The sequence below is a fragment of the Microcaecilia unicolor genome, chromosome 4 (genome assembly GCF_901765095.1).
Source record: "Microcaecilia unicolor chromosome 4, aMicUni1.1, whole genome shotgun sequence".
Classification (NCBI taxonomy): Eukaryota; Metazoa; Chordata; class Amphibia; order Gymnophiona; family Siphonopidae; genus Microcaecilia; species Microcaecilia unicolor.
The window spans coordinates 342,591,304-342,600,873 of NC_044034.1; the positions used below are offsets into that span (position 1 = coordinate 342,591,304).

The 9,570-nt window shown below is 43.4% G+C and overlaps 1 protein-coding gene across 1 annotated transcript; it reads right to left on the reverse strand.

Annotated features, from left to right (window-relative positions):
* Window positions 1–676: 676 nt before the first annotated feature.
* DNAJC28 (DnaJ heat shock protein family (Hsp40) member C28) lies at window positions 677–5,977 on the reverse strand. The gene is made up of 2 exons (XM_030199666.1): window positions 5,881–5,977; window positions 677–2,223 (listed from the first exon to the last, which is right to left on the reverse strand). The coding sequence occupies exon 2, from the start codon at window positions 2,188–2,190 to the stop codon at window positions 1,057–1,059; it is 1,134 nt and encodes a 377-aa protein (XP_030055526.1). The 5' UTR covers window positions 2,191–2,223; window positions 5,881–5,977; the 3' UTR covers window positions 677–1,056.
* Between the last annotated feature and the right edge of the window lie 3,593 nt (window positions 5,978–9,570).

Here is a 9,570-nt window from a genome sequence, read left to right on the forward strand (position 1 = left end):
TTCCTTTATATGTCTGAGGAAATTCTGAAAGTCTGTGTCTTTATACACTTTTTAATACATTTTATTGGATTTCAATTGTATTTATTTTTATATTATGGCATTTATGTATTATCCTTGTTATTTTTATATTTGCCCCTGACACAGCCCTTTGTTGGGGTGAAACGTGGTCCATATCGGGCATTTTATTTGTACGAGACTGCTTGTATTGAATAAACATCTTGCTCCTTCTTGACATGTGATCTGCTCTTTTTGTTCACTGCGTAGTTGTAGTGTCTGCAGACCCCCTTTCCTCTGCTGTATCTGACCTGCTGAAATGAATATTTGCATACATGCACAACAAAATTAAAAAAAAAATTAACTGTCACCAATTAATTTAATGTGTAATTAATTATATTTGAGGGCTAACATTCAGAGAAGCATTTACTAATTCCTTTCCAAATTGGCACTTAAGGTTATTTCTATTACTGTACTAAAACAATGTGTACTCCCAGTGTCTCCTTGTCATATTAGAAAATGTCCAGCTCTCTGATCTGTTTAATGTCATCTGCAATGCATCATGGGAGTTTAGGGCTGCTAGAACAAGACTTCCTAAACCTGTTCCGAGGACCCTATAGCCAGCTGAATTTTCAGGATATCCATAAACAATATACATGAGATAAATCTGCATGCACTGGAGACCTAGCACATGTGAATTTATCTCATGCATATTGATTGTGGATATCCTGAAAACCTGACTGGCTGTGGAGTCCGCAGGAAGTTCAGGGGGAGAGCCTGTGCTACAGGATAAAATGGATAGCCACCTGCCACCATTGCATTGCCCTTTAACATGATGCATTTTTTTAATGTAACATTCTGTGTAGGGGGAGGGGGGAGGAGGATGATAAATGAGGTCTCAGAAATTTATCAAACTACTGAAAGAGAAAATAATTTCCATATGCATAGTGGGTTCATAATATCTGCCTTTTAAACAAAAATCCCCGGCACTGAATCAGAGGCCATCAAGTTAAAACGGATGTACTGAATGAATCTTACAGTGTTTTAAATTGCAGCCTGGCATCATTTCCACACCAGACTGATCAGCTTTGCCCAATAGGTCTTAAGTCCAACATCTGTAGCACTCTCCAAATCATTTGTGTTAATATCTTCTTTGATCTTCTGTGTTGTTCTTACAAGGGTTTCATGGGCCTTCAGTGCTCGTGCAATTTCTTTGTCTACACAGAAGTGTATCATTTGTCTGTTTAAAAGGGGGACAATTAAGTTAAAATCATTAATCCTTTTGTTCAGCTTGCCAATATCTTTGCTAAACTGTTCACAGGACTGACTCCATTGTTTTTCTTGAAGCGGCATCATTGGCTCACCAAGCTTTTTCCTAGCCTCTACTAGCTCCTTTCTCAGTTTCTCAATAGTTTCCCGTATTTCTTTCTGCAGAACAATCCACTCCGGCTGGTATCCATTGTCTATCAGGATCCTATTCAGATTGTGGGTCATGGGATCAATATGTGGGCAGTAAGAAAATTTCTCCAGTGGCTTTCCTTTACCACTGAGATTATCAAAGTCTCCTCTGGCCATTGATTCCTGAATGAGGTCCTCTACCAAACGTTCGATTGCTTGTGTGATTTTGATCTTTTTACTCTGTCTCACATCCTTGGCCATCATAGCATTCTCAGCATACTGACGCTCTAATTTCTGCCTCCGAAAGTCCATCACTTGATCGGTAGCACGGTCTACTCTAAATTGCACGTACTGTTTCTCTCTTTGACTAGGGGTTCCAAAACCGACGCCTTCAAAGTTCAGATATTGCCTGTGCTGTGGTACTTTGTGCTTAAATTTTTCTTCCTCATCTTTCTCTTCTGGGTCGTCTTCCTTGGCCAGGTGACTAAGCATAGTTCTGTATGCTTCTTCGATTTGCACAAACTTATTTACATCAGCACTAGGAGAACCACTATCAGGATGATACTGCTTGGCAAGCTTTCTGTAGGAATCTCTAACATCATTTAGGGAACACCCTTCCTGAACATTGAGAAGCCTGTAGCAATCTTTGATGATCTTTTTAGGCTTGTATCCTGAGAATAATCTACAGCCAATTACGTAATGATATAGAAGCCTTTGGAGACTGGCTGAAATCATCATTGAATCTGTACAGATCCAACACCGAGGTTTTAGAGTCAGCGCAGTGAATAGCCACTTCATCGTTCCAATGACGTTCCACAGAAAACACTAAACCTGTAACGTTAAAATCATGTTAAAACTATTTTTGAAAATAATAATGCTAGTGTAGAAATATATATGTATCACTTTGGTACCTGTTTCTTTATTCTTAAAACAATACTCAAATAGTATCTTACAAGCGGTTTCCAAACCTTCCTAGGGAGCATGCAGCCAGTTGGGTTTTCAGGATATCTGCAATGAATATGAATGGATAGAATGGAATGCACTGCCTCCAGTACAGTTTGGGAACTACCGCAGTACATCAATGATGTGGAAATATAACTTTAGTCTTGACTCTCCTGCCCTGGGTGCAGCCAGTTAAAACTCTGCAGAGCCCCCTCCCTACCCATCTTCAAATCATTGCTCAAAGCCCACCTCTTCAATGTCGCTTTCGGCACCTAATCACAACACCTCTACTCAGGAAATCTAGACTACCCCAACTTGACATTTTGTCCTTTAGACTGTAAGCTCTTCTGAGCAGGGACCGTCCTTAGTTATTAATTTGTACAGCGCTGCGTAACCCTAGTAGCACTCTAGAAATGTTAAGTAGTAGTAGTAGCAAGCTGCTCAGGGAGTGCGTTGTTCCGTATGAGATCCAACATGGAGAGGGACAGTCTTGCACTTACCTAGAATGTGCAACCCTCAAAATACAAAGGAATGACCACTACTTAACAGTTATCCTCCTAACAGTGACCGGGGGGGGGGGGGGGGGAGGTACTGTGTGGCATATGGAAAGAGAGTCTACGTTCAGGGAATGTGCAAGAGGAGGAAGGAAGTCCTGCAAAAAAAGAAAAAAAAAAGGACAGATCAACAGATGTTTCTTCTTTGGCCCTTGTGCAAAATTCTGTGCTCATTCTGCATAGAAGGGGAATTCTGTGCAAATTATGCAATGCAAAGCAGCATTTAAAAAAACAAGAAGTGCCATATTGGGTCAGAACAAAGGTCAATCTAGCCCAGTATCCTGTTTCTAACAGCAGTCAATCCAGGTCACAAGCTCCTGGCAGAATCCCCCAAAAGTATGAAGATTCCATGCTACTTAACTCCAGGGATAAGCAGTGGTTTTCCCCAGGTACCTTAATAACAGTTTATGGCCTTTTTTTCCAAGAGTAGCCTAGTGGTTAGTGCAGCGGACTTTGAAACCGGGGAACTGGGTTCGATTCTCACTGCTAGTGACTCTGGGCAAGTCACTAAGAGGCAGATGCAGCAACCAAACGTAAAAAAATCTAAATCGTTAAAGTCCCTAACGATTTTAAAATAACGAAAAATGCACCAAAAAAAAAAGTCACACATGCTGAGATCGGTATTGAAACGTACAATGTATCAAAGAATCACAATACACATCGTTAATCGGCCCCCAAATCATGCGCAGAGCAGCCAAGCGTTATGTTAGCTGCTCTGCGCATGCCACAAACAGTCAAAACACAGTCAAATCACAAGCACATGGCTCCCAAATCAAAACAAAAATTTAAAAAAAAGGGTCGGGAGGGGGCAAGGGCGCTCATCAGGAGCGTCCTGTATGGGCGGCCTTGCCCCCCCCCCCCCGCTGCTCCCCACTTTCCGCCGCTCCCCCCACCCCGAAAAAGCAAAATTCTAGCAGCCCCTGCCCCCCTCCCTTCCTCGCTACTCTGTCTCACCTCAGCTCCGCCTCCTGACATCCTCCGCCCTGTGCCCCGCCCCCTCTTGGGGTTGTCGCCGCCATTCCCCTCCTCCATCGGGCCCCCCTCCCTCTTACCGGGCCCGTGCAGCGCCTCTCTCCTCTGTCCGAAGGCGCTGCACGGGCAAGAAGAAAGCTGATGCCTGCCTTCGCCCAGCTTCGGTCGCGCGTCTCTCTCCTGCTGCGTCCGCCCCTGTCTGACGTCAGTAACCTACGTAGGTTACCGACATCAGACAGGGGCGGGCCCAGGAGGAGAGAGACGCGCGACAGAAGCTGGACGAAGGCAGGCATCAGCTTTCTTCTTGCCCGTGCAGCGCCTTCGGACAGAGGAGAGAGGCGCTGCACGGGCCCGGTAAGAGGGAGGGGGGCCCGATGGAGGAGGGGAATGGCGGCGACGACCCCGAGGGGGCGGGGCACAGGGCGGAGGATGTCAGGAGGCGGAGCTGAGGTGAGACAGAGTAGCGAGGAAGGGAGGGGGGCAGGGGCTGCTAGAATTTTGCTTTTTCGGGGTGGGGGGAGCGGCGGAAAGTGGGGAGCAGCGGGGGGGGGGGGGCAAGGCCGCCCGTACAGGACGCTCCTGATGAGCGCCCTTGCCCCCCCCCGATCCTTTTTTTATTTTTATTTTTTTATGTGTTTTCTGACGTCCTTTGGACCAATCACAGCGCTTTTAGCTCTGCTAATGCACTGGGATTGGCTCAAAGTTTGTTTATTTTTTCACTTAATGATTTTTCCTGGCACAGAGCTGTCCTAACGAGAGGTCCAGACCTCTCGTTACATTTCCTGCCTTTTTCCTGCGTAAAGGCAATCGGAAAAGGTTAGTGCATGTCGTTTCAATGGGGTTTTCACACTAATTGCTCATCTCCATTCCGTTTTCGTTAGCTGCTGGCTTCCTCGGTAAAAGCCCTTTGATGCATGCAACGGATCAAATTTTCCTCGTTGGAGAGTCATTAAAGGCTCATTTAGCTTTAGTGCATCTGCCTCTTAACCTTCCATTGCCCCAGGTACAAATAAGTACCTGTATATACTATATAAACCACTTTTAATATAGTTGCAAAAACCACAGAAAGGCAATATATCAAGTCCTGCTCCCTTTCCTTTAAACCTATACATTACTTTAATCTCTTGCTCTGGCAATGAGTTCCAGAGCTTAATGATGCATTAAATGAAAAATTATTTTCTCCTATTTTGTTTTAAATGTACTTATTATTTATGTACTTATTACTTATCCTTTTTGGTCTGTTTGTCCTGATTTAGATTGTAAGTTCTTTTCAGCAGGGACTGTCTGTCTTTCTTCTTCATGTTCAATTGTAAAGCGCTGCGTACGACTGGTAGCGCTATAAAAGTGATTTATAGTTGTAGTAGTTATTATTTAAAACATTGAAGCTATGATATTTAACAAGCAAGAAACATTCTACATCTTCTATCAATTAAAGTAGTACAAACGTGTGCTAGCCTTTTTCGCATGCGCTAACCATGTAGATGCCCATAATATTCCAATGAGCATCTACACGGTTAGCGCACGCTAAAAACGCTAGCGTGTCTTTGTAAAAGGAGCCCAAAAGTCTATATTGAACTACAGTACTATAGTTACTACAGAACTACCCAGGAAAACAGATCACTGACTCAGATCATTTAAATTAAACTAAATGCTTAAGAGAAACGGCCACCTGGAAACAGCAGCATAAAGGGGGAGGGGGGAAGAAGCCAGACGCTCCAGCAAAGTGCAGAATACAGAAGCTGAAAATTTTCGAGACTCCAATACCAAGCTGCATGCTGCAAAGGCAGAAAATTTCAAGGACTCCAATAAAATATAGGGACATATGGAAAGGGGATGGAATTTGATTTGTCGTTCTGTGGTTTTAAGCTACACTGCTGTCTGCCGTGTTCTAGCCTGACACAGCTGCCACTGTCCTTATGACCATGATCAGGTTTAAAAATAACTCTCTCTCTTTAACAAACGTAAATATTATTTCTGATTTTATTATTTTACTATTATCATCAATATTTGTATACATTACCATAAATGACCCTTGACAATGAATATTCACAGAACCCATTCCTTATAAACGTAATATAAACCATTACTGGATGCTTCCGCCTCCCTGGAGGCAGCCATGTTTCCGCTGTGCCGAAAAGAGTCATAGGAAATGTAGTTTTGCAGATATATTGCTGTTAGGCAGTTGTGTGGACGCCACCTGCAGGCTAAACAGGGAAGCGTCGTGGGTCAAAAAGTAAAAAGACCTGTTCTTTTTTTGGTTCTTATTTTAATTGTTGGCACGAAATTTCCATCCATTCAGATTTTAAAGTATTCATTTTTTAGTAATATCTCAGACACAATTTCTATCCATGCCACCCTTCTAGTTACCCTCTCAGAGTGCGAAAAATTAGAAATCTTACATTTTATTTTAGGAAAAAAGGATGTAGCTTTTCGTGGCTATAACTCCATGTATTTCCAGATGTGGCTAGAGAGCTACGCAATTGTGGGGAAAAGATTTTCTTCAATTAAAAAGCCAAATCTTTGCTGTGGGAGTCTCTGATTTTTGTTTGTTTGAGGTTCACGTACAGGTGGTGTCTGGTTAATTATCAAGGTAGGAAGTATGTGGGGTTTTTTTTTATTCTGCTCAACTTGAGCAATTTCTTGTAGAGAAAGAAGTTTCTTGAAGGGTGGAAATATGATGATGTGGCCCTGGTCGGGTTTGCAAGGTTATTGTAGATTTGTGATCCTTATTACCGTAATAATGTGGTTAGTTGTTCTCTTACCCAGTCCTCATTAATGTGGACTTCATGTATTTCCATTACTTTACTTATGGAAATTAGTTTCAAAAGAAATCCATAAGGCAAGACTTCCCTTAGCTAAATCCATATTGACTTTCATTCATTAAACCATGACCATCTATGTGTTCAGTAACTTTGTTTGCTTTGCATAAAATGTATTGTACTGTTCTGGGATCTTGCCAGGTACTTGTAACCTTGATTGGCCACTATTGGAAACAGGATGCTGGGCTTGTCGGACCTTCGGTCTGTCCTAGCATGACAACGCTTATATTGTTATGAATACTAACAGGTATGTACGTGACACCATTCATGAGCAAAAAAAATCAATACTTGGCACTAATTTACACTTACAAGCGTAACTGCACTTAGTCCCTATTCTAAAATGTCAGCACGCAATTTCTATCGAATGCAACTGCAAGGGGGTGTGTACACTGGGAGGGGCATTGGCAGTGGAGGAGTAGCCCAATGGTTAGTGCAGTGGGCTTAGATTCTGGGGAACTGGGTTTGATTCCCACTGCAGCTCCTTGTGACCCCAGAAGTTACTTAACCCTGGAGTATTGTGTTCAGTACTGGTCTCCGTATCTCAAAAAAGATATAGTAGAATTGGAAAAGGTACAGCGAAGGGCGACGAAAATGATAGTGGGGATGGGACGACTTTCCTACGAAGAGAGGCTGAGAAGGCTAGGGCTTTTCAGCTTGGAGAAGAGACGGCTGAGGGGAGATATGATAGAAGTGTATAAAATAATGAGTGGAATGGATCGGGTGGATGTGAAGCGACTGTTCACGCTATCCAAAAATACTAGGACTAGAGGGCATGAGTTGAAGCTACAGTGTGGTAAATTTAAAACGAATCGGAGAAAATTTTTCTTCACCCAACGTGTAATTAGACTCTGGAATTCATTGCCGGAGAACGTGGTACGGGCGGTTAGCTTGACGGAGTTTAAAAAGGGGTTAGATAGATTCCTAAAGGACAAGTCCATAGACCGCTATTAAATGGACTGGAAAAATTCCTCATTTTTAGGTATAACTTGTCTGGAATGTTTTTACGTTTGGGGAGCGTGCCAGGTGCCCTTGACCTGGATTGGCCACTGTCGGTGACAGGATGCTGGGCTAGATGGACCTTTGGTCTTTCCCAGTATGGCACTACTTATGTACTTATGTACTTATCATTGTGAACCCACTAGGGCCAGAGAAAGTATCTGCATATAATAAGTACAGCACTGCATATGTTTCAAGTTTATTTTACATATTATACGCAAGTCAAAAGGAACCTATCAGAGCGGTGTACAGTATGACCAGAAGCGCTATAGAAAGGATAAGTAGTAGTAAGGTAGGGGGCTAGCACTTATGTGCCAACTTTATAAAATAATGTCATTTACATGCACCAGTGCCGCTGTTAGGACAAGCATTTACACCTGTTGCTGACATGGCCTGCTCATGACTAAAATGTTGGTGCAAATATTTATTTATTTACTAGTAAGAAAGGCCCGTTTCTGTTTTAAAGGAAATGGGCGCTAGCAAGGTTTTCCTCGTAGTGTGTATGTTTGAGAGAGTGTGTGTGTGAGAGTGACTGTGTGTGAGAGAGAGAGAGAGAGAGTGACTGTGCGAGTGTGTGTGTGTGTGTGTCAGAGAGAGAGTGAGACTGGGTGCTAGTGTGTCTGTGGGAGAGTGTGTGTGTGTCAGAATGACAGTGTGTGCGAGTGCATTTGTAAGACACAGTGAGACCCAGAGTTTGTTGAACCCCCTTCCCCTCCCCTCTTCCACCCGTCTGAGTTCCTGAAACCTCTGCCACTTGTTCACATCTGAGTTCCAGGACCCCCCTGCCACTTCTTCCCATCCCCCCTCTCCCCTTCCCACACCTTTCAGGACCCCCTCTGTAGTTTCAGGACCCCCTTCCCCCCCCCATGTCATTCATGACCCCCCCTTCCCTCCCCTGTCATTTCAGGACCCCCCTCCCCACCTCCTACACTTTTTTACCTCCTGCACGTAGGGACGTCGCTTCACACAGCCTCTTCTTTCGCTTCTGTTTCAGCTGTTCCTGTGGTCCCGCCCTCAAGGGCGGGACCACACGAACAGCAGAAACAGAAGCGAAAGAAGAGGCTGCGTGAAGCGGGTGACGTCACTGATCTACCAACGGAAGCAGACCACGGAGCCACGGTCCCAGGAAGCTTTTGAACGTTGGAGGTGAGAATTATTATATAGGATTATGATTTATTTACCGCATTTTTGAAGGAATTCACTCAAGGCGGTGGACAGTAAGAATAGATCAAACATGCTGAATTTTGCTGGTAATTATGTAATTGCCATTAATGAATTTGTGCTTAGTGTGAGACAGTTTGAAGCCTAACTTTAGGTGACTTCTTCAATTGACCCCCTAGATGCTCTAATTCTCCCATCTTATTTTTTAGGCTTCTAGAATTTGTATACAGACATATTTTTTTGTTTGTATCTACAACCTACTTAGCAATTGACAGGGATAATTTGCAATCTTTAATCTCTGCTTTTCTCTTAAAGGCACCTAGCTTACTTTTTTGCTGCTTTATTGCAGCCTCTGAATCGGAATGCCCTAATTTCCCTTTATTGATACTATCGTCAAAGATACCTTACTCTGAACCATGTGCTCCTGAGCAATTTCAGCTTTCCCCCAGGTTCCAGTTTAAAAGCTGCTCTAACTCTTTTTTAAACATCAATGCCAGTAGCCTGGTTCCACCCCAGTTAAGGTGGCGCCCATCTTTTTGGAATAGGCTCCCCCTTCCCTAGAATATGATTTTTTTTTAAATTCCATTATTGTTAGTTCTGATAATGCTACTCTGAATCAGGGGTTCTCAACCCAGTCCTTGGCACACAGTCAGTCAGGTTTTTAGGATACCCACAATGAATATGCATGAGATAGATTTGCATACAATCAGTGGCGTTCCTAGGGTGGCTGACAC

Excerpts from the sequence above, each read along its gene's own strand:
- DNAJC28 (XM_030199666.1), bottom strand. The coding sequence starts at position 2,190 with ATGAAGTGGCTATTCACTGCGCTGACTCTAAAACCTCGGTGTTGGATC.